The sequence below is a fragment of the Corvus kubaryi genome, unplaced genomic scaffold, assembly GCF_017639235.1.
Source record: "Corvus kubaryi isolate FWS band 111438036 unplaced genomic scaffold, C.kubaryi_AGA036_p1.0 37387, whole genome shotgun sequence".
NCBI classification, from domain to species: domain Eukaryota; kingdom Metazoa; phylum Chordata; class Aves; order Passeriformes; family Corvidae; genus Corvus; species Corvus kubaryi.
Window position 1 is genome coordinate 1,889,750 of NW_024581129.1, and position 27,639 is coordinate 1,917,388.

The following is a 27,639-nucleotide window of genomic DNA, read 5'->3' on the forward strand; positions in this document are numbered from 1 at the left end:
GCCTCCTCCCTCCCCTCAGCGGGGCGGCTTCTCCTCCCCCCGCCTGCCTTCTCTCGGCGGGGCGGCAGCTCGGCTGTGGGGGCTGTGAGATCGCTCCGTACCGCGCTGCGCGGTGGAGCGGGGCTCTCCTAACCCGGTAGGTGCCGTCGCGGTGCGGGGCGTGACCCGGCGGCGGTGGGGAGCTGCCTCAGCGCTGCCCGCGGCGGGAAGGGCGTTTTTAATTGCGGAAAATGATGATCAGTGGGGTGGTTCAGGCTTCTGCGCGGGCCCAAAAATAACCTGGTTTGTGCTATTGGGCAGCAGTGCTGCGCTCGCACCTGAAGATTAGCGTTTCGTCCATTTATGTTTCCGCGGTAGTGCGCATAATTTGGTGCCTACGCTGTTTAAAAGTGCCAAGTGCTGTCTGTGACCGTGGAGCAGCTGCTGTGTGCAGGGCTGACCGCGGCTGAGTCCGCCCTGACAGCTTGGGATTGCTCCAGGACGGCTCGTGTTTGGAGAATTCTTCAAATGCCTCAGTACGCATAAAGCACGGGTTTAATTAGCAACGTGGGGTACTGAGGAAATGCTTACAAAAAGTCAGTGATAGGTAATTGTGCAGAGTATTTAAAGCCAGTTGAAATGGCAGGTCTATTAATGGCAATGGAAGGCTATTTTCAAGTTATCTTGGAAGTTCCTCTCCTGTCCTTTTCTGCCCCCGTGTTTTGGGTACTGTTAACGTAGTGTTTATTTGTGTGTTTGGCAGCAGGGTGGACTTGACTCGGAAGGGCTGTTCTTGTGCCTCACTGCCTGCAGCTCTAAAAGCCATTCGTGTGTTTGAAGCCGTGCTGTGTTTCCTTGCCCAGGTTTTTGTCTCAAGCGCTTCGTACTCTGGGCTGGTGCAGATGAACTCACCCGTTTGCTTCATGAATTTTGCATCGGTGCTCTCTAACACTTAGACTAATACAGTGGTTGTCCCAGCTGTGCTTGCAGGCAAACGGACTGTGATTTGTGCCATGGTGTTTGCAGTAGTGACACACTCGATGGAACCTGTGTTAAAGGCTTCTCATTAGAAGATCTGTCTTTGGTAAGACAAGGTTTTCAAAGGTAGACAGTGAGTTATCTGTGGGGTTTTTAATCTTGTTTTTTATCACTGCTCTTACCTAGACTCACTAAACTTGTTTTCTTGCAGTGTGTAGTGCAGATGAGAATAGACATTTTCTTTTCAGGGGTCGGTTGCGTGTTTGGAAAGCAAAATAGTTCTGTAATGTCCTACAGATCATTAACATAGCTAGTGGGGTTGTTCTGGACAATGTTATGTAGCTTTGTGTCTGTTCATAAGGGTGGTAGTACTTTTTAAGGTGCACAGTCTGTATAGTTGCTTAGGTTAAATTTTGAATCTGTATTTTAAAAGACTGTTAATCTGAGAGATGACTTCTCTCTTTCAAGAAAAAAACTGCTTGTTACTCTTACAGGTATCCTGTTAAATGGCTTTGACTGATGCGGTATTAAACCAAAAGGGATTTAGTATTATACTGGGGAGAGCTGGGTCATGCTTGCTTTAATGCTTCTCTTCAAGAGAAGCTGGGGATTCTGCTGCAAGGCAGTGGTGTTCCCCCGTCCTGTGTTAAAGAGGTGCAGAGGGCCATGTCTGAGCTGAAACAGTGAGTTAGAAGCAACTGGAGATGCTCTGGTTGTCCCTTCTTTTGCTGACTGGAGCATTCCTATCACTCAGCTCTTTGGGATGAATTAAGGCAGATGCTGAGGCCACGGTGGAACCTTGGTCAAGACTCTCACCAAACCCAGCAGTGCTTTGTAACAACAGACTCCTACAAGAAACAAGTCAGGCTTTAACAGCCCTGAGATGTGAATTTTCCCTGCTGTTTATCTGTGTTCACATATTTGCGTGTTGTCCTTGCGACTCACCTGCCCCTCCTGGTCATGTGGCTCTTGGGTATAAAGGCAAGAGAAATAAAAATGCTTGAAACAGGCATGGGAAAAAAATTAATACAGACTAGAGCAGATTTAAGAACTGTATTTTAAATTCTCTGCATTTTGAATCACATAGTACAAGGTTGATTGAAAATGGAATAAATTTTCAAAGTGGGTTGGAGTGGGTAGTTAAAATTACAGGTTGTGTGTGATAATGCAGGCTGGCAGGCTTGATTCAGTGCAGTCTCACTCTCCTTGTTGCTTAGCCTTAGGAATGCTTCTGTAATGGATATTAAAGATTAAATGATCAAAACACAACAGCAGTAGTAACAGAAATTCCTAGATAGTACAACTTCTGTGCTATAATGCAAAAGCACAGAATATAATCCTTGAGATGAAGCTCAGGCTTTTTTATAAGGCTTTTTATCAAGCAAACTGTGAGGTTTAGAGCAGTGTTTGTGTAGTTCAAGGTGTGGTTACTGAATTCTGTTTTAAAGAGCACGTTATGTGAGTATGGCTCTTGGTATATCCACTTCCAAAGTAAACACCACAAGTACTTTGCAAGAAATACGGTTCCAAGAAAAAACAAGAGACTTTTTATAAACACCATTAGCTTTAAATAGAAACTGATCTGTGTGGTGATACTCCATTTACACAAGTCACAGAAATCAGAATGGTTGCAGTCACTGCTGCACAACCTGCAGTCCTGCATTGCTGCTGCTTCTCAAACTGTCCTGAACGCCATGGATCTGCTGGTGTGTGTGACAGCAGGAGCAGAAGGGAGTGCAGGACAGCACTTGGGTGTAATGGGGCTGTCCAGTGCTCTGGTATGTCCTGGAATAGTCACATCCTTGAAGCATCATTGACACTTGCTGTCTGTGTGTGTGACAGGCAGTAGAGTTTCTCCAGCACTCAGTGCACACTGAGTAAGATGATCACGGTAAAAATGGCAGTGGCAACTGAGGACACCTTCCGCTGCCAGGTATGTGCTACTGCCCCTTTCCAGAATCGACAGCTCCTGTGTGGTCTTTCCTGGAAGAGCAGGTTATGTGAGCACTCCAGAGCTGCTCCAGGGCAAAGTGAGGTGAGCTGGCTGAGACCTCCTGCAGCAGTGGTTTTCCAGAGCTGCTGCTGCCTGGTGGGGATGGAGTGCTGGAGTTACCTGTGTTGCTGGCTGAGGTGTGGGAATGCTGCCCCCATCAGAAGAGCAGTAATCAACGAGATAATGTTGCTGGTGAAAGCTGCCACATGTTAAGGCACTGTTTCTGTGGTGACCAGTTTCTTGGTAACTGGGGAGTAAAGTCTGCAACTATGAATACTGCTGTAGGAGTGTATTCATCGTCCTGTTTCGTGGAGAAAGAGGACTCAAAATGCAAAGGGCTGAAGAATAACAGTGAAGCAAAACTGAAAACTTTGGTTTATGGTTGTTCTATTAGGCTAGCTGTGTGAAAATCCTTGATTTTGCTGGTTGGGTGAAGAACTAAACAATGTGACACTTGGAAGCATCTGTTTTAAATTACATCCTGTTGCTCAGCCAGCATCAGGGCCACATTTTGAAAATTCACACTAATCCTCTGTTTTGTACATGCCAGTATTTTCAGAGTATCTGTGTAAACTTCCACCTCTTCCAAGGGCTTTGATCATTCCTCCACCTCATTTTTCTGCAATGTGCTACACTTTCAGCAGCCTATTTTCCACTGTGGACTGTTGATTGTATGTGAGCTAAAAGTCAGTTTAAATCTTGTGGATGGTGGAAAATTTTTTTAATAATACTCTCAAATTCATTTGATTCATAATTTGTGCACAATACCCTTGAGAAAAGTTGTCCTGAAAAGATTTGAAAACCTAACTGTGGTGTTCAAGGTAAAACAAGTTTCTAAGACTAATGTTGTGAAACTCAGCATTTCATATAAGGAAGAATAAAAACACTTGGAGGAGGAGATAACCAAGTATAGAATAATGCTAGCTCCTATCTTCTCAGTCCTGTAGCAGTTTAAAACCAGAATGCCTTCTGGAAACCCAGCTCTAGCAGAGGTGTTCAAAACTGCATGTAGGTACTTGAGGATTACTTTTATAGAGCCAGATGCAAATATGTTTCTTTTCTGCCAGTGTGCTGACATCGGTGTCATGCATTATTTTTTCTTTTAATAACAGCCCTTTTCCTTTTTTCTTCCCTCACCCAGCTTCTTCCCCCTGTTTGCATGTGCATTGGAGGAGTGGGTGTTCCAGTCGTTGCAGGAGTTAAACCAACCTCCTGCAAACATGGCAGACGAGGACCTTATTTTTCGTATGGAAGGGATTGATAATGCCAGAACGACTCCAGCGGACTCTGGGAATTATCTTGATGCTGATAGTGATGATGAAGACAGTTATTTTATCTGTCCAATAACTGATGATCCAGTTTCTAACAAGTCTACCAATACCAAAGTAGACAATTATTACAGCAGCTTAGCAAAAACTGAGCAGTACAGTTCAAGCTCTTCTCCCAGAAGCTTTAGCTTTAAGGTAAGTATTGGCTCCAGTCTTCATTAAGGTTTTGGTTTTACTTGGTTGGCATGAGACATTCTCTAACTGCTTCATCTCTTGTAACTAACACTTTTCAATGAAGATGCTCATCTGTTTTTCCAGACCTGCAGTTAATTCCATTAAGCCAATAGTCTGACACTGCCATGGAATTGCTTACTGTCCCTTTCAGTTCAGTGGGAGATCTTCTTCCACTCAATCCAGGAGAACAATTCACTGCCATAAGGATCAAACCATTTACAAGCAGTGCGTTGATTGGGAAATTCAAAAGATAATACACTTGATGTAAGATAAATTGGGGCCTGTCAGAAGATAACTTAGTATTAATTTTGCAAGCCTATGATATTTTTAGTTGGGCAAATAAAATCGTAAATTATAGAATTTAATGGTTAGTTTTTATGTTGTAATTCCTTCTTAGGGAGCTTTTGACATGTTGACTTTCATGCTTGGGCATGAAGTGTCACACTGGCAGTAGTTCTTGGCAGCGTACGTGAGCAGTATCTGACCTTTTTGGGATGAGCAGCAGCTACAGCATTGCAGGGAGGTCAGAGGGGCCATAGCTGGTGCTTCCTTGGCAGTGTGTCCTTTTTAACTCAGCTCCCTTCACACAGATCAGGCCAGGCAATGGAGCCTCAAGTGACATCCACTCTGTAGCTTAGATATTCTAAATAAACACAGTTTGTGCTAAACTGGCATGTCTCTTAGATTTTGTCTAGACCACAATTTAATGTGGTTTATTAACACATTTCTTCTTATAAATATTAACATTTATTTAATAGATACTCTAAAATCACAGTAATGCCTAATGCATGCTTTATTTGTGAAAAGATTCCAGGGGATTTATTTCAGTCAGATAACATATTGAGTAACACATTGAAAGTGAAGCTGGCTTGTCTGCAGAAAGATTTTTACCAAAGCTAGTGAATAGAAACTTTAAAAGGTGTGTATTCCTAAGGAAGGTGAGGAGCAAAAGCTTAGTATAGAAATGGGACAGATGTTGGTGTATGCTAAGCTAAGCAAGTTAAGACCTGATAGGGAGCTTGGTCTTCATCTGTGTGTACATTTTAACATGTTCTAAACACTTGCCTCTGGGTCTGCAGTGCAATTTCTGAGTCATATGGTCTGAGATAAAACTGATAAGGACTTCAGAAATTGCAATTATTTCCTCCTTCCTAAGCTGTCATTTTGCTTCTGCAGAATGTTTGTGCCCGTGTTTTGGTCTCCACAATGTCTAGTTTGGAACTGTAGCTCCTATGACAGATAAATTGCTTTGTGTGGAGATGTGGAGCAAGCAAGTCTCCATGTCCTGTTTAAGCTGCAGGAATGGTGACTTCCAACATTATGAAGCAGACAGCCAGAACTGATGGCATCCTAAACCCCACAGCCTGGCCTATCAGAGTCTGCTTGTTAGACCCCAGAGCTAAAGAAAGGCAGTGTGGGCCATTGATAATGAAAGGCAGAGCCAGATAGAGAAATTGCTGTTAACTCTCTGCTTTAAACAAGACTCAGCAATGTTTAATTAGCTAGTTAATAGGCAAGACCCTTTAAATATGTGCTTTCCAATAAAAAAAATTACCAACTTACCTCAATAGGTTTGTTCACAGGGGTTCTAAGAATCAACTTAAATTGGAAATATAAACTGAAGAATGGCTTTTTACTGGATTTTTTTTTTTTTAACTAACAAAGAGAACCAAGACTCTTTGTCAATCATTTGTCTTATCACATGTGTTTTCCTGCTTTCATGTCTTTCATGGATCCTTTAGAATGACACACAGCATCGTTCTAAGCATGGCTCTGTGGTTGACCATGGTCGGGTAGGTTAAAAAGAAAATGTCAACACCATGTGTAATAGATGCATTATGATTTTTTTTGGTTTGGTTTTTTTTTTTCCCTTTTATGGACCTTTTTTTTTAATTACTTTATTGTTTGGGAGGACTGATTGCCTCAGCCCATAAAAGTCATCAAGTCAAAACTAAAAGAGGTACTCGTTAAATGGAATAATACCCATCTTGTGTTCTCTACCCTGAAATGTCACTGTATGGCAGCCATATGCCTCCAGCAGGAGAAAAATTGCCCTGTTAGCACCATTTCCATGAAATCCATGTGTTTGTTTGAAGATGAGAGTACTTTGTACAAAGCACCTCAAGAGATCAAGTGCAAGTAATTAACTTATTTAAATTACCATCTAACATGAACACACATCACCTTTTGAAGAGGGAATCTACTCAAGAATGATTTGATACAGCTGATTGACCAAGCAATTCTTGTTGTTGTCTCTCCTTATTCCTTATTTCTGTCATAGGTATTTAAGTATGGAAATTCTCAGGTCCATATAAGCTGTCATTGCATGACCTGAGGCAACTTCATTTTCTTATGAAACATGTAGGAAATCTTTGTCAACATGTCCTTTAAACTAGTTTTCTTTAATGTAGTATTGTTTCAATTTTGTGTTATTATTGTCAGAAAGGGGAGCATTTAAATTGTTTGCAAGGTATGCATAGTTAAAGCTGAAGTTCAAAATAAACATGAACATTTAAAGCTTAGCTGCTTCAAAAACTTCCTTGCTGCTGTTGCTGACACAAGTTCATAGAGTATTTTTTTAATAAAAAAAGACTGATTTAAATTCCTGAGGACGAAAACCAAAAAAATCCCCAAATGTCAAAAGTTACCATTTCTGCACACTTGAAATTCAGTCAGAGGCAGTAATAATACCTCAGAGCTCAGTACTTCTTTACTGGCAGGGTGCAGAGTGCTTTTTCTCCTGCTTACTTTGCAGAAGGCATTTGGCATTTGGCATCACAGGGTCATATCTCCAGTTTTCTTGGAAATATACAATGTAAAGAGAGGGAGAACAAAATGTTAAGAGTAAAGCGTCCAAATTGGCTGGTAGAGAGAGACTGTTTATACTCCAGAAAACTGCTTTGATATTTTACTGTTGACTTGGTGAACATTGAAATAGCTACTTGTCTGGAATTGTTATAATAATCAATTTTTACAGCTTTCTAATTTCTTCATTCTCATGCTGAGCAGAGTCTGGGACCCTTTATCCATATAAATTGTATCATTACTGGACTTTCTTACACTTGTATGCGTGCAAAATCAGCATACGCTGTTAGGTATGAAAAGCTAAAAATCAAAACAGAAAAAGTGAATTAATATCATTTAGGTGTGCCTTATTGCCACTTGCAGGGTGTGTCAGAGATATCTGCAAATTACCACAGGTTTTGTAAATTATATCTGGTATATACTGTGCCAGATTCTATTCTCAGTAACTTTACAGTTGGTGCAAATTGAACTGAAATCTATGCTTTATATATCTGAACTAGTTTCATTGTAATTGACACTATAAAAAGGTCATGGTGGTCTTTGGTACTGTTTGGTCCCTGCTCTGAGTAGTGCTTTGGGGGCTTGTGTAGTTGCACATCTTCATAGCATTGAGATCCTGATGTGCTCTAGAAAGTGCTGGTTTTGTGAGCTACTGCTGATTATATATAAAGTGCCAGTCTGTAACTTCTTCAGGAAACCTGGAAACATGCTATTGAGAAAGCCAAGCACATGCCTGATCCCTGGGCAGAATTTCATCTGGAGGACGTTGAGACAGAGCACGCCACTCGTTACAGGTCTGTGGGTCTTCTGCTTTGGATGCTGATGTTACATAGAGCTGCTGGTTTGTGCAAGGGCTGTGTTTGTGTCGTGCAGAGTATCTGTAGTTACATGGCTGAAGGCTTTTCATAATGCCCAAAGTGAGTGTGTTTTAACTCAGTCTCCCAGGAATATGTAAATACTGCACATCATCAAAAAAGAAACCTTTCAGCAAACCATGGTCACACTCTTTCTCTCCCACCTAAGCAGTATCTAGGACTTTCACTGTGGAGACAGGAAACAAGGCTGAAAAGTATTTTCTAGTTGGTTTATTGATGCCATAAATTTAATCTAATAAGGAAATGAATCCCAACAAAGAGGCAGCATACTTAGTTTAAGTAGTTTAGGAAAGAAAGCAACAAAGCCCCGTGTGCCTTTCCCAAAATAGCAGTTTCAGTGTTGCTGGTCCATGCAGTATTGCATGTGGCTGGAATTTAAATCCTTATAAAGCCCAGAATAGCTCAGCGTGGTCTACGTGCTAAAAGGCAGTTTGGCCCTGAAACTGGTTTCAGTGCTTTAACACGAGCTTTGCCAAAATATTTACTCTACTGACACAGGTTTCTGGGAGGAAGGGTTAGGGGTTAGAGGCCAGCTAATCAGCACTTAGCATCAGTGTTTGGGGAGGCCTCCCTTCCAATCCCGTACCAGTCATGCAGTGCTGCTCTTCCCCACAGACTGCATCTGTCCCTGGTCAGCCACACAGTCCTGAAATAGTTCGCATATTTTAAAATACAAATAAGTGAAAATTTTGGTTTAGGGCTACTCAATACACTACTAAAAAGAGGTGGCTCTGATACTCCTATTTTCATCTTTTTTATCTACTGCAAACTGAGATGATACATAATATATAAGGAGGAATATGGGGTGTCTGCGTGCATGAATTACTCTGTGCGGGCTGGGGGAACCAAGCTGGAAACAATCATGTGTTGATGACTCAGCTGCTGTGGTTCTCAATTTGGCTTTCACTGTGTTGGGAGTTAAAGGGGTGGGGAGAGACCACAGTCGAACTCTTTGTTGTATCACAGGGTTGTGCAGGGACTTTCTCTTCCCTCAGTGCAGTGTTGGGCAGTTCCTGGCCCCGTGGCTTCTCACAGCTGGTGCTGCTCACATTCTCCACAGCCCCGAGGCAGGTTTATGCAAGCTCAGGGTTGGGGGAGACAACCTGCTCAGTGTGTAGAACTTGGTGAGTCCCTTTTTGCCCCCCAGTGTGCTGCCCAGGCATCACAGAGGAGGTTTAACTTCAAAGCAGATAAAGCCTGATTTGCAGTGTTACAGAAGTTCAGATTCTGCATTGCAATCTGCTCATTGACAGGAGGCTTCAGTGTCTCTTCAAAGAGTTAAATGTGTTTCTGCTTGCCTGCCCAAAGTGAGGAGGACCAGAGTGTGGTGGGAAGACTAGAAGCTTTTGTGTGGGAGTGGCAGCAGCACTTTCCAGAGTCAGTTACAGATGAGGAAGGATAGGTGCTGGAAATGGGAGGATTTGGGTTCCCTTTGCGTTTTTCTGAGACATATCTCCTGATTTTGCAGGTACAATGCAGTTACTGGCGACTGGGTTGAAGATGAAGTCCTTATCAAGATGGCTTCACAAGTAAGATCACGCTGTCCTTCATGTTTACTAGCAGCAAGTTTGTAATTTCCTTTCTGTTCCTGAATAGTGGCAGCAAGATGTTTTCCTCATAGAAGTTTTGAAGTCTCAATGTAGTTCTTTTCTCCTATCTCTTTTTCTTTGTCTCATTCTCTCCAGGAGAGAGTAGAAAATGGAGTCAGACCTTCCCTGTCAGCAACATGAGGCATTTGTTCCATTCCCAGTGATTTGCCTTCCATGTCACCCCTCCCATTTCCTTCTGGCATCATTTCCCTGCCTGGCAGTAGTCTTAGTATTTTGTGTGCTCCCAAATAATTTCTGCTTTTAGAATGAAAACCAGCTGAATTTTCTGTATGTGAGGGTAGAAGGCACTGTCACTTCCCATTTAAGTCCTGGGGTTGATTGTGTGTTGGGGTCGCCTCGCTCTGTGCTGCTGGCATAGTATTTGGCATCTGGGGAGATGATGCTCTGTTTGGCACATCCTGAATGGAAGCCTGAAAACAGAGAGCATGAGGTCTGTGAAGCTTCCTTAGGCAGACACACAGAGCTGACTCCCAACTGGGGAGAGAATTTAAATAACTTATTTAAAAGACATACCATGTCTTCTCCATGGGACATTGCGAGGGGAGGTTATCCAAGTGCCTTTTCCCCAGATACCTGCTTGCACTACCAGTGGGTTTTCATTTTTCCTTGAGGAAATATTTTTATAGAGCCTGTTTGAAAACTGCTTTCTGCCCTATGTAAAGGGGAAGTCATGGTTGTGTCTCTTACTGGTTAGAAATTAACTTTGTGGAAATGGCAATGCTGGGTTTTTGTTTCTTCTTTTCCCCAGCCTTTTGGCCGTGGAGCAATGCGAGAGTGTTTCAGAACGTGAGTACCTGCCCACTTCATCTTTGTTGGCTTCCCTGCAGTATTTTTTTCTATGGTGACTCTAATTTCACTTAGATGTAGTGGAAATTGTGTGAAGCTCAACTCCTTTCTAAAGGGCATTGCTGAGGGGTTTATTCCTGTTTGTGTGACTCTACCTGCAGGGAGTGGCATTTAGAAAGGGGAATGTTCTCTGAATGTTCTACTTCAACCATCTCTGGGAGGCAAAATATTAATGAATGTGTGGTAACAGCTGCTTTGTTTCTGTGTTCCTTGTGTGCTAAAATACTTTAAAATTTGATATGAGGTCGTAGGTGTGGGCAGCCTGGAGACCAACTTGAGGCCTATAGTTAGGCAGAAAAAAGGAGAAAAAATGTTTGGATGGTTCTGTTCCAACTAGAAAAGCCTCAGCTTGTGAAGAAGGTTATCCTCCTAGAGTTTGCTTTGGATCACATAAACCAAAATGATGTTCTGAGTAAGGCAGAACTTGAACACTAACAGTTGCGCTGCCCAGAAGGATAAAGTGTGGGGGAAGACAGAGTAGGAACTTTCCTTTCCTTGCAGAGTGTTATCAAATGTTATTGTGGGCATCAGCATCCAGATATAAATTGCTTTGTGCTAAGAGATTACCCCACCCCTTCCACACTCTGGAAACAAATGTACATGTGTGTGTGTTTGAAACCATTCCCTCTTCTTCCCATATGTGGAATCCAGAGAAATTGCACTTCATATGTGGTTTCAACTCTGGAAAGATAGATACTCCTGAAAGACCAAAATGGGATGTTTTGAACTTGAGCAAAATGGAAGACAAGTAACCCTTCAGTGCTCCAGTTTGGTGTTGTTTCAGTATCAGTTCACGCTGGTGGCTCTGTTCCTGCAAAGCCAGCTGGATACAGTAGTGAATGAAGCCTAGGAAGTAACAAATCTCAGCCCGCTGACATTGCTTTTAGCTCTTGTTATTTACCAAACTCCCCATTACACAATATTTTGAGGAATGCCATAAACAGAAATTTGTTAGCAGTTTTGCCTTAACCTCTGGTACTAAGAAAGCATAACTTGAATGTCAGCTTCCTACTGCTGGTTTCCCATATGTGTCAGTGGTACATTGATATTTCCCATCTGGAGCTCTCTCCTAGATTTTTGTAACTCTGCTAGTCTTAAGTTAAGAAAGTGAGAGCATTAGCTGCCTGTGGCCCAGTGAAACAATGAGAGGGTATTGGCTTTAGAAAAACATGAGCTGGCTTGTTTTATGCAGAGGAGTGTGTTCCTTCAAGAACTGTGAAGTTTGAGAGCTGGCTGAAATTCTTACCTCACTTCCTTGTTCATTCTTTCCAAGGCCTCTGTTGCAGTGACTGTGTACCCATCCGTGTAGGAGGACAGACAGCATCAAGTTGTTTGGCCTGTAGAGTGTCCCCTGAACCAAGACCTCTGCACCAAGGTCTTGGCAGGGAGAGGAGAGGAAGGAGAGGGAAGGGTTGAGAGTTTGGGTGCTGCTGCTGATTAAAGCACCTGCTTAATGCATTTGTTGGCAGTCAGCAGATCCTCTCTTATCAAAGTTTTCCTGTGCTACTCACTACCACCCTCCTGCCCCAGCCCCCTTGCTTTGGAGGGATCTGTGGATTAAAGATTTGCACATCAACAAATTGCATCATGAGAACTGTCAGGTGCAATTTTGCTTCTGGGAGCATGTGGGTTACTGAGCAGTAACTGCTGTGTTGAGAAGCAGCAGATTGCGTTTATCCCAGAAGAGGTTTCTCAGTTCATGTTTGAAAGGCCACTCCCCGGTAATTTCTGCAGAAAATAATTGTTGACATTAGAACAGGTTGTTGAGGAGGCACCAACCCTTCATACTCTGGGTTTGAGAGGAACAGGGAGGGAAAGGAATTGAGAAAAGGAGAAAGTTCAGAGCACGTGTAGCTGCATCTAAACCAAACAGTTTGGCACATCCCAGCCATTCCCAAAGGGTGTTTCATTCTCCCTTGTCCACTTCCTGTGCTTCACGTTTCAGGTAGAATACCTGGTAAATGACTGAGGGTAATGCTCATCTTGGAACCTGGCTCTATCCATGCAGGCAAAGAAAGGGGAAATATTAAACTAAAATCCTTGGGTTTCCTTTCACTAACGATTGATTTGTCTTTCAGAAAAAAGCTGTCCAACTTCTTACACACTCAGAACTGGAAAGGTGCCTATAATTATGTTGCCAAGCAATACATAGAGAGTGTGAGCAGGGATGTGTATTTTGAGGATGTTCGACTGCAGATGGAAGCAAAACTCTGGGGAGAAGAGTACAACCGGCACAAGCCACCAAAACAGGTGCATTGAAGGATCAAAGCAAAAATGCAGTACTGTGCTTCTGTTGGCTTCATTTCAGACATAATTTGGAGGGAATTACTTGTTCACATTCCATCACATTCAAATTCTTAGATAGATTCTTTTGCCCTACTACGTTTTCTGTTAAATGATAGCTGATTTTCAGTGGAGTAAATACAGAAATTGCTTTATATTTCCAGGACTAGGGGCTGGGTGTTTGTGCGTGTCTGACTGTTCTCAGCTGTTGACTGAAAACCAAAATAAAATGATGTTTGTAGTGCTCTCTTTGATGTGTGCCCAGCTGCTTTTGAGATAACCAGAGATGTCACAGAATTTATTGCCAACAGCAGTCTCAGTAAGTGCTTAACTGTTAGTGCTTCAGGAAGGTAGATGCTTAAATCTTGCACACCTATCCAAATATGTAACCAGCAGTGAGTTTTGAGAAGAGCTGGAAACCTGCTGGAAGCCTTAACAATTTTAATGGCCAAAATGAGAGGTTTTGATATGTGGGATATTTGCATTGCCTCACATATAGGGGTTAGTTAATAACTACCTGTCTCATAACAGCAAGGTGAGTTATACAGTGAAGCACACAGAGAAAATTTACAAATCTAGAATTTTTAAATGCCATATAGGAGAAAATATGCAAGTAGAGTGAGAGTTGTGATGGTTTCTCCTTTAGGAATGTGTATGGGACAGAGGGAGAAGCTAAGGCAGAATACAGAGATAACCTGAACAGTAGATACCTTCAGTCCTTCTCTGAAAAGGCATTTTTTCAAGTTGTGCAGTAGTGACTGTATGTTTTGCTCTCTGGGTGCAGAGCAGACTCTGCTTGCAGAGTACTCTTAAGGTACCCAGAAGATAAAATAGAAAGCCAGCACTTGCTGAGAATTTTTTCAGAGGGATTTGTTGCAGAAGTGAGGTGTTTTGGACTGACTGCTTTTAATTTATGGAATTCCTCCAGTAACTCAAGAAGCACAGTACTCTTCCCCCCAGTTAAACAGAAAGATCTTAGCAATTGTTCAGATTCTTGTGTTGGGAAAGTTTTCATGGCTGAGGATTCACACGCACTTTGATCCAAAGACAGTATTCTGTTAGTCATTGTTTATCTTCTTTCCCTCCCCAGGTGGATATAGTACAGACCTGTATTATTGAAATGAAGAACAGGCCTGGAAAGCCTCTCTTTCATCTGGAACATTACATTGAGGGCAAATACATCAAATACAACTCAAATTCTGGATTTGTGCGAGACGACAACATTCGTCTAACTCCGCAAGTGAGGCTTTGTTTAACGGTTTCCATAGAGTGCTGCAGGGAATTTCTGGGCTCTCTCCAGAGGTCTTGCATGACTGCCAAGAAAGGAAACTGCAGGCTCTGCAGTACAATGCCAGATTAATTTCTCTATTTGCAGTTTGTCTGCCCCTTACTTGAGGCCTGCTCTTTCAAGCGCTGAGTGCTTCTTTCTTGCATTTCAGTTGATTACAGTTGAGTTGAACAGGGTTAATACTCTTTGGAAACCTTAAGCCCTTTAATTATAACTGCAGGCATCAAAATATTTCAAACTTTCTTCAAATCGAGGCAGTGAGATCTCTCATGTAGGATGTACTGAATAGTCTTTTGGTGCCTCATGTAATGCACAAGACGTGGCTGGTATCCAATGCATGTAAATATATCTAGTCCATTAGCATATAAAAATGTTGGTTTTTCCAGCTGCAGCCTCTCAATAGCTGAATCTGAGATTGCATATAGAAATACAAGTACAGATTTCAAGTGATTCTTGAATCTTGTGAAATAAATTTAAAATACTGTCGAAAAATGCAAAGTGGTCAATGTAATGAAGGTATTTTACTGAGCCTTGAGAGTTCTGTTCTTTACATTTTTTCCACTATTTTTAAGGTATTTATCATGATGCTTAATGTAAGCAGAGAATTTATGTTCTGGGCTGTTGTCTGTGCACTGAATCAGTGCTGTGCTTTCACAGGTTGGGAACAAAATGTTCTGTGGTATTTGCTGCAGTTAAAATGTTTGTCTATCACCACCAGTCACCTCCCCCAAGCCTGGCAACACTTTTTTGGAGGCCTTCCCAGAAGATTCCTAATATCTCAGCTTTATGCTGAAGAGAAGGGCTTTTTATACCTGATTCTTGAAATGTGTTTTTTGGAGAGCACAAATGTGTAATTCATTGTCTGATACACAAATGTAGACACAGAGCAGTCACTCAGGGGAGCTCTCAGAGGGGAAGAAGAATTTGTGGGGATGCTCACATTTATTTATGGGGTTTTTTTCCAAGATGTGGCAGAGCTAAGGCTTGTTGGCAGAAGGAAGCAGTGTCCCAGAGATGCAGAGCTTGCAGATTCACAGGCACAGCCCGAATGTTTATACAGAAGTTACTCTGCACTGGCTTCAGAGCCCACTGTTGTTCCCTCTGCTAGCCAGCTCCCCACTACCTAAGGTGAAGACTCTAGTGAAAAGCAATCTCCAGTACAAAAATGAGGAATTAAGCAATCTTCTTTACCCTGCCTGTGCCCACTGCTGCTTTTCACCCTGCCTTTTTTAGCCTATCTGCAAGTTGGAGCAGGGTGGGGAGAGACAATACTACATGCTTTTAGTCTCTCTTGCTTCTTTCATCATGATGTTTATACCAGTTATATTTCACTGATAGGGTTATCAGACTTCTTTTCCCATTTATAACAGGTGAATATATGTTGCTGTTTCCAGTAGATCCAGGGAGAGTGTTCTCAGACATCTTCTATGGTTCTTTCCAGGCCTTCAGTCACTTCACCTTTGAGCGCTCAGGACACCAACTCATTATTGTTGATATCCAGGGAGTTGGAGATCTTTACACAGACCCTCAGATCCATACAGAGAGTGGTACAGATTTTGGAGATGGCAACCTGGGTAAAATCAATGATTCTGTTTCACGTACTAAGGGGTGCTTCTTTTTATTTCCCAGCTCTGCTGAGTAGCCACTCATTTCTGAGGGTCTTGCAAGCAGCTGGGGAAGTTCTGTTGTGAGGAGTCCTGTACAGCTCAGCTGTCATATAAGGGCAGACTTAAAATGAGAGCTGATCTTGGCTCATGTCTCCTGGCTTACTCCTAAACAAGAAATGTAATTAAGTAGTTTCTACAATGTGAGAGCAGTAATCATGGCCTTTGATTTCCTTGTCACGTAGCAGGAATGGATACAGCTGAGTGCAGAGAGATAGGCACCATGTATTTTTGAAGTTCCAAGTGTCTATATATGAAGTTGTTCATAGGACACTGCAGGTTTTGTAAGCAGGATCAAATTTAGGCACATTCCTCAGCAATGCAGCCAAATTAGGTTTTTATTATATCCTGTTCATACATAGCTTTTCAAGATTTTTCAGACTCTCTTTAACTCTCTTGTGCAGAGAGTGGAAAGCTCTTACAGGTGTTGAAATGGAAGTGGGTTAGGCTGTGTGCTACAAAGCATTTTCTCTCTCTCTTTCTCTGGACTTTTTAGAAAAAGCTTTTGGAATTTTTGCTTTTGGTAAGTAAATCATAATAAAAATTTGATTAAACCCTTTCTTCACCTTTTTTTAATGCCTTAGGTGTTCGAGGTATGGCCTTGTTCTTTCATTCTCATTTCTGCAACAAGATCTGCAAAAGCATGGGGCTTGCACCATTTGATCTTTCATCCAAAGAGAAAGATGCCTTGGATTATAATAAAAAATTGCTTGTAAGTGCTTGATGAAAAAGTGTAATTAAGCTGTAGCTTTAATTAATAGGGAACCTTGTAACACAGTGTATGCTTGGGACCAAGGAGATCTTTGAATGCTGAAATAATTTATTAAGTTTTGGATCTCACAAACCTGATTTGATGCTTGTTGCAAATTGATCTCAGTTTCAGCTAATTTTGGTGGGAATGGGACTTGATGACACACTTTGAATGAAATTCAGTCCTAAACAAAACTCTCTCTGACAGTAAAAATGTCAGGGCTTGATATTTTATTGCAGAGTAGAACTTTTCAAAGCAAATACTTCACTATACATGTGCATATTTATACCCTCTCTTTCGTAGAGGACTCCTAATAAACATCCACATCGGCTTGTGTAGCATGCTTGGGATACACAGAAGGATTATTCACAGGACTTTCTTGTTGATTTGCCAAGGAATCCGCTCAGACGATTCTCCGTGGCACAGAGGAGAAATGCGGCAGCAGCCGGGTGAGGACGGTGTCCGGGAGTCGGCCCCCTCTGCTCTTCCGCCTGTCTGAGAACTCCGGGGATGAAAGCATGAGTGATGTGGCATTTGACTCCCTGCCCTGCTCTCCCTCCTCGGCAACCCCTCACAGCCACAAGGTGGACGTGCTCAGTGAGTGAGCCTCATCCATCACCTCGGGGGGCGGTTCTGAACAGTGGGCTTGTCTTACTTCGGTTTTGTCTTAACTTTGTTCTTAGCCACAACAAGCATTGATTTAGTCCAGAACGGTTGTTTTTGGTGCTCCTCTTTGAGCAGAAATAACACTGAAAGTACTTCTATGTAGATAATTAATGTACAGATGCTTCTGTGAAAAAAAACAGCAGTAATATGATGATATCTAGAGCTTTTTTGTCAATCATGTTGTCCTTATAACAGCAAATATTTCTCCTAGACTGGCCTGTGTTCAATGAAGTGGATAACTTGGATCAGCTTGACAACAAAAGGGTGAGTGTCTTTCCAACAGAAAATGAGGTTGCAGTTGCCTAATGAAATGTGTCTTTATAGGATTTCCCAAAGGTTTTGTTCAATAAAAGCACATAAAGATGCTCTGCCTATTTTTACTCTTGCAGATCATGTTACCTTTGTGCATTTGCTGTTTCTAGTAAAGGAAGAACATTTTATTTTAATATTTTAGTATTCATTATTTTGCCACCAGAAATTTATTTGCATCTGATGTATTTTAACAGGTACTTAAAGCATGTACCTGTTCCCCTGCTTTCATGTTGTGTCTTGGGCACTTGTGCCAGCTACTGTGGCATGAAAGCTAAAGAATCCCTATGGATGAGGTCTCTGCAAGTACTGGTACCATGGGATGTTAGAGAACCTTGCCTGAGGAGATGCAGGAAGTTTGCAATGGGCATTTTCCAGTGCTGGGCCTTAGTGCCAGGGGCTGTCAGTTACTGATTTTCCACTGAAGATTGAAAACTGTATTTAGTGGATTCTTGATTTGATAAAATGTGCAAGTCGTTGGTTTTTTTAATGTATGTAAGGGAGAAGACAATCTTAGATAGTGCTTTCTGTATAATGTCTTGCTCCTTCTGGCAGAGGTAGCACAATCATTTTCATCCAGTATAACCATCCAGTATTTTTCATTGAAGCAGCAAAAGGTTTGCTCTGTGAGAAGTGTCAAGCCAAGGTCCTTACAAAGTGTGATGCTAATGCTGTTCTGTTCTTGTCTTCTGTAGGATTTTGAAAATGGTGGAGACAGTGGATATCCCAGTGAAAAGAGAAGTGAGACAGAAGATCTGGATCATAGAGAGAGGGTAAGAGACTGGTATAGCAGAGTTGGGCCTGTTCATGCTTAAACTGTTTCTGTAGAAGAATCTTGTTTTTTGTCCTTCGTGATCTAGATCTGATCCTGATCTAGACTTTGAAAACAGAGGAAACAAAGAAATTCCCTGATGCTGAAAATTACTTATTCATATTGGGAGTGACAGTCCTACAGGAAGAAATGATTTGTAATGAGTAGCTTAATTTCAAATATCATATTTGATTACATGTTGTTGCGTGGGTTTTTTAAGTATTGTGTATTGCATTTGGGAGGTGTAGCCATCTTCTTGTCATATGGAATCCATGAATATGATCTGCTTTCAGACTCGTTTACCCTCTTTGCTTTTTATAGCTTGAAACATTACAGAACTTAACATTGTTGTCAGGTAATAATATGTAACTTTAGAATTCCTGTGGGTTACTTGGTTACTCCTCCGAAATACACATTTTTAAATAAATGCTATTTGACCTGGAGTTCTTAACAAGATACTTAATTAGAAGACAGGAAAGAGAATATTGCTTCCAAAGATACTACTCCTTTTGTCATCTCCTTTTGGCAAGGTATTTGTCATGGCATCTCCAGTTTACAGGATTAAAGCCCATGTGTGCCAAGTTCCTGATCATTTTGATACGTTTCTTAGAATACTGTGGTATCAGTGAAAGAAAAGGATCCAGTGGAAACCATTTTGGTCATTGTCACTATTAATTCTGCAGGATGGGGATAGTGTAGAGGGGTGAACCTGGAACACATCAGTTGCTGCAGATTGAATGATGCAAATCTTTACATTAACATAGGGCCATTCAAACAACAACCGGAGGCAGGAGTCTGATGAAGACAGTTTGGGAAGCTCTGCAAGGGTAAATAAAGCAGAAATGTTCACAGTATGAGTTTGCTGCTCTGCTTGTCCTTTGTTCCACTCATCTGCCACCTAACCACATCACTAAACCAGATGTCAGTTTCCCTTCCTTTTCAGCTACAGAAAATGTTTATTAATATCAACTTACCTCTCTGTTATTTCCTTTTATGTTTCGTCTTTATTTGCTCATTCAAGAAGTACTGTGAAACGAATTGTCACCTCTGTAGCTGATCTCTGTCATAAATCAGTGATTATGCATGGGTTTCTCACTTAAAAACATAAATTTTAGTTCTATGGATTCTTTTTCTGCCTAACTAAATTGTATTTCCTTTTTGTGCATCATTTTTGGAATTACATCCTATGTGTGATTATATGATTTCTTAAAAACATGCAGTGTTTGAAATAGATACACAGTGCAGAGAAGCACTGTCACCTGAGTTAGGAAAGACCAGACCTTGAATGTTTTTACAAGATATAACTTCTGTGATAATTGGTCTTTGGTTTAACTTAAACATATAACTGCTATGAAAGGAAATTAAAAGCAGAGCTTTGACAATAATTAATAATTAATTTAGGTACAATTTTCAGAATTTCCTTTTAATTATTATATATTCCTGTTTCAGAAAATTGAAACAGCTTTAACAGACTGAAGTTCTGTGCCAGTAACCTTTCCTGCTGTGTTTCCCCTGTGTACCTGCAAAGGCCTTAATTATGATAGGATTGTGTTCAGCTGTTTCCCATTGACCTCTTATGTTGAAAACTTTCTTCTCGTTTGGGTTGCTCCTCCTGAGAAATGCCAACACATGTATCTGCCTGTCATTGTCTGCATTGTTACATGTCATTTTCCTAGAGTTCTAGAATGCAAGCTGCATTTTAAGTGTTGTTAACTGAAATTCTGGACAGAAAAGTGTGGGTTTCATTTTTTTTGTGCATGGGTGACTTCAGTGCTTAGTGTGACTATTCAGTTCCTTATTTTTGTAAGTAACTTTTTCTGATTCAGAACTTTAAGATGATTCTTTACTTCACTGTAAAGTGATGATGTTCAGTTTAGAAATAGAGGGGTTTACTCCATTTATTTAATGAACAATAATAGCCATTTATTCAGCTACTAATAGGACTTTTGAAAGCTGTGTTTTAAAATACAGTATTTACTACCAAGTAACAATATTAATGGAGGCTTTGATTCCTGGGTGGTAATCCATATGGATGGGAATTTTAATTTTGAATATAAATAACCATATATTTCATATTTCAGATCAGTGTGGAGAAATGGAATCTCTACAACTCTTCCAGAGTCCACATCCACAGACCGTCCTGTGTTGCCCAAGAAATTCAGAGGCTCAATGCACTAGAACTTGAAAAGAAAATTGGGAAGTCAGTCCTTGGAAAGGTAGGATGGGCCTATTGATACTGTTTTATCCAACAAGAAGCATCTTGTATTTATTACTTACATAGAGTTGTTGCCCTGCATGCGTTTATTTGTGCAGGTGAAAATAACACATCCATAGCTTTGTGTCACCTACCCATGTTGTATAAGGGACATCTGAGTTCAGGAACCCGTGAATTCCATCTGCTTTTGGCCTTGCAATGTCTGGGCTCCTTTGGGAAGAACCCTGCTGTTGTTAGTCTGCCTTTCCAGAGGCATCACGCAGGGAAGATACAGTGGGATGGATATGGTGTGCCTGCTCCACATACATCACACATAGGCAAAGCTGAGCTCCTGAAAACTGGTAGCATGGACTGACTCTTTTTACTCCAGACTTTTCCAGATAATGCAAATGTGAATTAAGTTTGGGTTTATGTATGGCCTTAAGCCCATACCTAAAACATCTTTCTGAACATCCTGGGAGCCTTAGGTGTTCTCAAACCTTTTGGTGTGGGAAGAAACCTGTTTTTCACAGAATCATTTAAGTTGGAAAAGATTTCTAAGATCAGCGTCTAGCCTCTGACTGATCACCACCTTGTCAACCAGACATGTTCAGTTGTTTCTTGAGCACCTCCAGGATCAGTGATTCCACCACTTTCCTGGGCAGTCCATTCCAGTGTTTAACAACCCTTTCCATGAAGAAATTCTTCCTGATGTCCAACCTGAATGTCCCCTGGTGCAGCTTGAGGCTATCTCCTTTCATCTTGTCACTAGCTGCTTGGGAGAAGATGCTGAGCCCCATCTTGCTAGAACCTCCCTTTATATAATTGTAGAGAGTGATAACATTTCCCCTGAGCCTCCTCTTACTCCAGGACATACCTCTAAGACCTGGTAAAGTGTGGGCAGAGGGGTTTTGAAGGATCCCTCCATGATCCTGTGTCTGTCCTGTGCAATTGTGTCCAGGTTCACCTGGCCATGGTTCGCTATCATGAAGCCGGGCGCTTCTGTGAGAAGGACAAGGAGTGGGATCGGGAGTCGGCCCTGTTCCACCTGGAGCACGCCGCAGACTGCGGGGAGCTGGAAGCCATCGTTGGCTTAGGACTCATGTGCTCTCAGCTGCCACATCACATTCTTTCCGAGGTCACTCTGGAGGTACGGAAAATGCCAAAAAGCAGAATTGTAATCCATTGGAAAAATAACATAGGAATAGCAGGAAAGGGAGACAAAGCAAAAACCATAGTTAGGTGTTGTGTAGCCTCTTCAGAAAAAATAATTACTTTGTGATTTGGACAAAACAGCAAAACGTGCCGCCTCTTTCTGGGTTTGCCAGTAAATTACTGCATGCCTTTGGGAAGCTTTTGAAGCCACCTTTACTATTCAGCTGCTTTATTTCTTGTGGCTGTGCCAGTTTCTCAGACATACTAAATACTTGCTGACTTTGAGAAGCTGCATTTAATGTTAGAAGGATGAAGGGATGGTTTTACTTAGAAATAAGCATTTTAAAGGTTTTGTTTCCTTTACTAGGACACAAAGGAGAACAGAAATAAAGGATTTAATTACTTGCTGAGAGCAGCAGAAGCTGGAGACCGGCCTTCCATGATTTTGGTAGCAAGAGCATATGATACAGGTGTAAATCTCGGTGCAGACAGGTACTGTGCATGGCTAAATTAACTTGGTGGTACTTCACTGAGGCAGGGCTGGGGCAACGATTTTTCTGCTTTTTTATTTTAGCATGTCCTTGTTATTTACCTGGGTTTTCTGTTTTGCACAACAGTGAAACTATAAATTTTATCACCGTCAACATTAAACTTTTAATTGAAGTTCACTGAGCATTCTCAGTATGAAAATAACTGATTTTAATGTATTTATGAAACAAGACTCTGCAACTTCAGGTTTTTTTCTAAATCAGTTACTTTCACAAATGTAAATGCCAGACCAAAACCATACAGCTGGTAATGAGGCTCAGACTCTGGAGCTCAGCAAAACACTTCAGTCTAATACTTTCTCCTCTGTAATTCCTGCATAACGTGACCCCAGCCTCATTCTGCTGTAGTGATCTAATGCTGCAGTGCAGTTAGTGAGTCTTCATGAGAACATTTGCTCTCTTGGAGAGCATCAAAGCTCTGAGAAGCTGGTACAAAATTGGATGCTGAATCTCCAATGCAAAGTACATTTGTTTCCTAAGGGAACCATCTTCCAAATTATTTTTGTACTTCAGGGCCCAGGACTGGAAGGAGGCACTGCACTGGTACAATGCTGCGCTGAACATGACCGACTATGATGAGGGAGGTGAATATGATGGCACTCAGGATGAGCCCCGGTATCTGCTCCTGGCCAGGGAAGCAGAGATGTTCATGATGGGAGGGTTCAACCTGGATAAGGATCCACAGAGATCAGGTGTGGCCTCATTTTGTTTCTGTTACCTATAATCCTGCTTTTTCTTCCCTTCTCCCCCAGCATGTACCCCAACAATAGATTTCTTGCTTCAGCTGTTACAAAACACAGAGAGGGTCAGTACCTTCAGATTTAATGATGCTGGGTGTAACAAGGCTGGTAACAGTGAAAGAAGAGATCTTGGCAGTGACAGGGTAGTGGGTGGTGCTAGGTCCAATCTGTGGCACACTGAGTCACTGCCAGGCAACCTTCACTCCCTCCGAGGCTGCTCTTCGGGTCACTCTCCTGAGCTGCAGGTTGGTGCTTGTAGTTTGAGTTACACCCATTGACTCCCAGGCCCTACACAGCATTCTCTTAGTTGCTGTGTAACCTACATCCTAGATGTCTGTCTTGGGGGGCTCCTACAGGCTGGTCCTATTTCCCATCCTTCCAAATATATTGAGGAGCCATCAGCAGCCACTTGTATCACTTTCAACTTGAAGAGCAGAAGCCAGATTCCCAGCTGGTGTAACTCTGACACTATTAGAACACACCCGTACATCCGGTCCTGCAGTTTGACCTCAATTTCTCCTTTTGTCCTTTATTTGCTTCAGGCTAAAGCCATGTTCTTTCTTTACTCTGTCAACATAACTGGTACTGTTTCCTCTCTAGGTGAGCTTTACACAGAAGCAGCAGAAGCAGCCATGGAAGCCATGAAGGGCAGACTGGCAAATCAGTACTACGAAAAAGCAGAAGAGGCTTGGGCAGTGATGGAAGAATGACACTGAAATTAAGCAGTTCTTGTATATAATTTTTTAATACACTTGCTGCATTTGCAGCTAAAAAGATGTATTTTTATGTGATGTTACCAGTTTCTTTCTTTCGTATTTTAGTTTTATAATTTTTTGAGGGTAGAAATCTAAGTGTAAGTAGTATGTAGGGTGCCACAGCATACTTCTGTTTGTGTTTTAAAGCTGTAGTGCTGACACACTTGGACCTTTTGTACATTTTTACTGTTAGAACTAAGGGGTCTCTTTTTTTGACAAAAGAAAATGAGGCCTTCTTGTTTAGGTTTTAGACATCCTGTCTTTTACACAGCAAATGATCAGTTTACATTTTTCTTCTCCTCTCCACATACAGAAAAACATTTTCCTAAATTCTCAGCATTTCTTCATCATTTTTGGTGTATCTCACCAAATTTGCATATGAATGTAAATTTTCAGTTTATGGATGCAGCTACTGATGTTAGTAAGTAGTCCCATTCTGTTTTGCTGACATTGTTGGACACTGTTATTCTCAAATGAATTTCAGATGGAATCCTTAGTTTGGGCAGGGGTAGGGAAGATGATTCTGATTGGCAGTGAGGATGTTCAGGGTGGAATGTTTTATTCATTACCAGCATTGCATATTATACCATTAGAAAATCACTCATGTTCCTGATGAGGTGAGGCATGCAGCTACCTCTCTCAGTTTCACATTTTGCACCATATAAAAGTTTAGTTGGATAAAATTCTACTGACCTTATATTTGTCTAGTGATGGACAGTAGCAAGATTTGTAATATATGGGTAATTTGAAGTTATTTTTACAGTGTCATCTCAAATCTCAGTGAAGCTAGATCATCTCACTTAAAATGAGAACACATTTTCCACCATTTCCAGATGTGTGTTTGAAGAGGGTAGGAGATGTTGATTCACCTATTTCTGTGTACAGATAACAATTTACATGGTTTAAGTATATTTTTAAATGGTGTTTTATCTGTAAATGGTTTCAAATGCCATTTAGAGAAGAATTGCTAGTTAGAAAGGGAGAACAGTATTATCCCCAAACATTTGAATTTGTGTCCTCTTTGCCTAATCCTAACTAGTGAGGGGAGGACAAATACCTGGTGGTGGTTGAATTATCATTGTATAGAGATAAGTTTCTTCCGAATCCAGTCTTTTATTCCAAAGCTGCTGTGCCATCTATATGGATAGTACAGAAGCTGTTCCTGGTCCTTGGTTGTGGTTAACAGGCATTTTGCAGGAGATTTAAGATGGAAGCTTCTGCTTCCTTGGCCTTGCTGTCTCCTGAGGTGTAAATTGATGTGCACAAGGGGCAGCCCCTGTGAAGTGCTGAATGACCTGTAATGCTCACCACTTCAGCCAGGCTCTTAAAAGCAGGCTTAAAGCTAAGCAGGCTGAGAGATGATGCAGATTGATTAGGGTTTCTCACATGCATAGCCAAGGAATATTAATTTCTTGTAAAATGCAGAAATTGTTCAGGGAACAGAAGTCAGTTCTCCCTTTCCTGTGCAAGTTCCTGTCACTGGGATCAAATTGTGCTCCCATTTTCTCTTTTTTATGGCAAGTGGATCTTGAATTACTGCTTAGACAGTATCCAAGGATGATGTCAATAACAACTGCCACTGTCTGAAAGGGGTGATCTCCTGGTGGTTAAGGGAGTGAGATGGGAGGATTTGAATCCTTTCTAGGAGAGAAGGGAAAGTAATCCTCAGTGTTGTGCTTCTGGCTGGTGCTGTAACTACCAGGCAGTTGTAGCTGTGAGCAGCCTTGCAGCACATGGCAACTTCATCTAGCTGTACATTGCAGGGGTTGTGGGAAAGTAGTGCCCACGGCCTGTTTTGTTTTGAGAGTGAAGACCAAGGTCTTCACCCATTAATGGGGGAAGGTCTCATTTCTACATCTCAGTTGGTCTTGGGTAGTGAGGTACTAAAATGGCCAGATTTTTGGACCTAGTACTTCATGTTCCTAATATGCTGAAATAGAACTGGAGAACTGCAATTCAGATGAACTATCCAAAGTTCTGCTTTAGATGCCTAAAACCTCTCTGGGATGTGGCTTTTTTTTTTTTCTATTTCAGTTCATAGCATTAAGGTATCAGCTGTCAGTGAAAGGTGAAGCCACTCCCCTCTAAAGACAGTTGAATAGTCTGTTTTGTGCAGAACCTATACAGTGTAGGGACTATAGCAAACTTAGACAAAAGGATTTGTTTCCCTCATAAGGTGTTGATGCCAAATCTTTGAGATTTTCCTTGAGAAGGAAGCATGTGTGACAACACCACTAACCATGTAGGGAGGAGATTGAAAGTGCCTGTCCAAAATGTGCATGCAGAGGATGTAGAGTGTAATAATTGACACTTTTTGGTGTAGTCTAATTTGCTAAATTCAGTAGTTGCTAAAGTTGCTGTCAGCTCTGTGTAGATCTGGTATGTAAATGTGCACACAACTCAGTGCAAAAATTATTATGATTAATTCTTTGTTTGCAAATACTGCTTTTTAGTGATGAAGACTACCTTCTGTCCTAAGGTGTATCATATGATTTAGCCATACAGTAAATGGGACTGTCAATAATATGAAAATGGAAATTGTTTACAGAAATATTCACAACTTATTCTGTGACATTCTTTTGAAGGGAAAAACTGTATATTTTAAAGACTTTTGCAATGATACTGCTATATGCTGTATTTTTAATCTATTCACAATGAATAAACAAAAATCTGTATTTTTAAAAAATGTGAAAATGAATCTGAGGCTCAGCCTGCCAGAACTTACCCGGGTTCAGTGTTTCCAGATGTCAGTGGGAATATTGCTTGGGTAAGGACAGTGAGATGGAAGCCTTTGTTTGTATGTCAGACAAGCAAATACTGCTTGCCTGCATCACTTAGTCCTCTCATTCACTTTGTCTGGGTTCATTCTGGCTAGTCAATAAAATGGTTCTTTTTGTCACTTTTCTCAGAGTTTTACTCATTGCTTGTGGGTGTTTGGTTTGTTTTTTTGTTTTTTTTTTTTCTTTACAGATTGCCAAAATTCAATCCTACTATTGCAAGCTTCCAGAAATCCTCTCTGTTATTTGTATTATTCCATTCCTGATTTCATCCCCTTTCAACAGTCAGAAGTAACTAACTGGGAGGAAATTATTAGATGTGTAGCAACAAAATCTGTTTTCCTCCAGAAAAACAAAATGGTTGATGTACTCTCTGATTTGCATTTGATTACACACGTGGTGCCTGTACCTAATGGAGGATAAAATGTAAGAGCTGGAGGGCTCATTTGCAGGGTGCTGCAGAGGCCTCCCTATGCATTTAGCTTTTGTTTAGTCCTGAGAATGGGCTGGAAATTCCTGGGCTCTGTGATTTGAGGTGGGAGAGGTTTTTGTCCTGGCTACAATATTTGATGATAAACTGTCATCTTGCTATGATTTATTTCCTTTTCTGTTCAAGAATAATCTGTTTGATACAGGCCCTTTCAAACTGTTACAAAGGGAGCTCTTCCTGTTGCTTTTTTATTGCTTTATTTAGACAGGTGGAACTTCTTACACCTGTGTAGTTTAAACAATGTGAAATTACCCCCTAGCAAAGGCACTGTGAAATAGCAGAATTTCCTAACAAAAAAGCACCAAGTGGGCCTCTGCACTGTAGAATCAATAAGATGAAAAATGGTGAAATTTGGCTCTGCTATAGCTTTACAGCCTGTTTGGCAAGTGTAGCAAAGTAAGAATAGCATTCTTCAGAAACCATGGAGACAGCAAACTCTTACAGCTTTTGAAGTGTAAATAAGAATATTGCCTGTTTCTTAGTTACTGTGGGACTGATTTGAATCTCACTCTCTTCCCCACAGATGTAATTTCACTCAGAGCAGAGGGAGTGCTGACAGAGCCAGGTGTGGTTACAATGGGTCAAATCAGGACTTCCATCTGAATTGGGACAGGCAGAAT

The 27,639-nt window shown here is 41.3% G+C and overlaps 1 protein-coding gene across 4 annotated transcripts; it reads left to right on the forward strand.

Annotated features, from left to right (window-relative positions):
• On the forward strand, positions 1-26,655 carry EEF2K (eukaryotic elongation factor 2 kinase). 4 transcript variants are annotated; one of them, XM_042037120.1, is made up of 19 exons: positions 1-136; positions 4,092-4,413; positions 6,195-6,245; positions 7,951-8,051; positions 9,601-9,661; positions 10,491-10,528; positions 12,667-12,838; positions 13,962-14,111; positions 15,601-15,733; positions 16,408-16,535; positions 16,970-17,171; positions 17,452-17,504; positions 18,245-18,322; positions 19,125-19,187; positions 20,442-20,576; positions 21,516-21,704; positions 22,077-22,201; positions 22,771-22,949; positions 23,598-26,655. In XM_042037120.1, exons 2-19 carry the CDS (start codon positions 4,171-4,173, stop codon positions 23,705-23,707), a joined length of 2,211 nt encoding a protein of 736 aa, XP_041893054.1. In that variant the 5' UTR covers positions 1-136; positions 4,092-4,170; the 3' UTR covers positions 23,708-26,655. The 4 variants fall into 4 exon arrangements, with proteins under 4 accessions (XP_041893054.1, XP_041893057.1, XP_041893056.1 ...); XM_042037122.1 differs by lacking the exon at positions 1-136 and adding an exon at positions 498-1,063; XM_042037123.1 differs by lacking the exon at positions 6,195-6,245.
• The last annotated feature ends 984 nt before the right edge of the window (positions 26,656-27,639 follow it).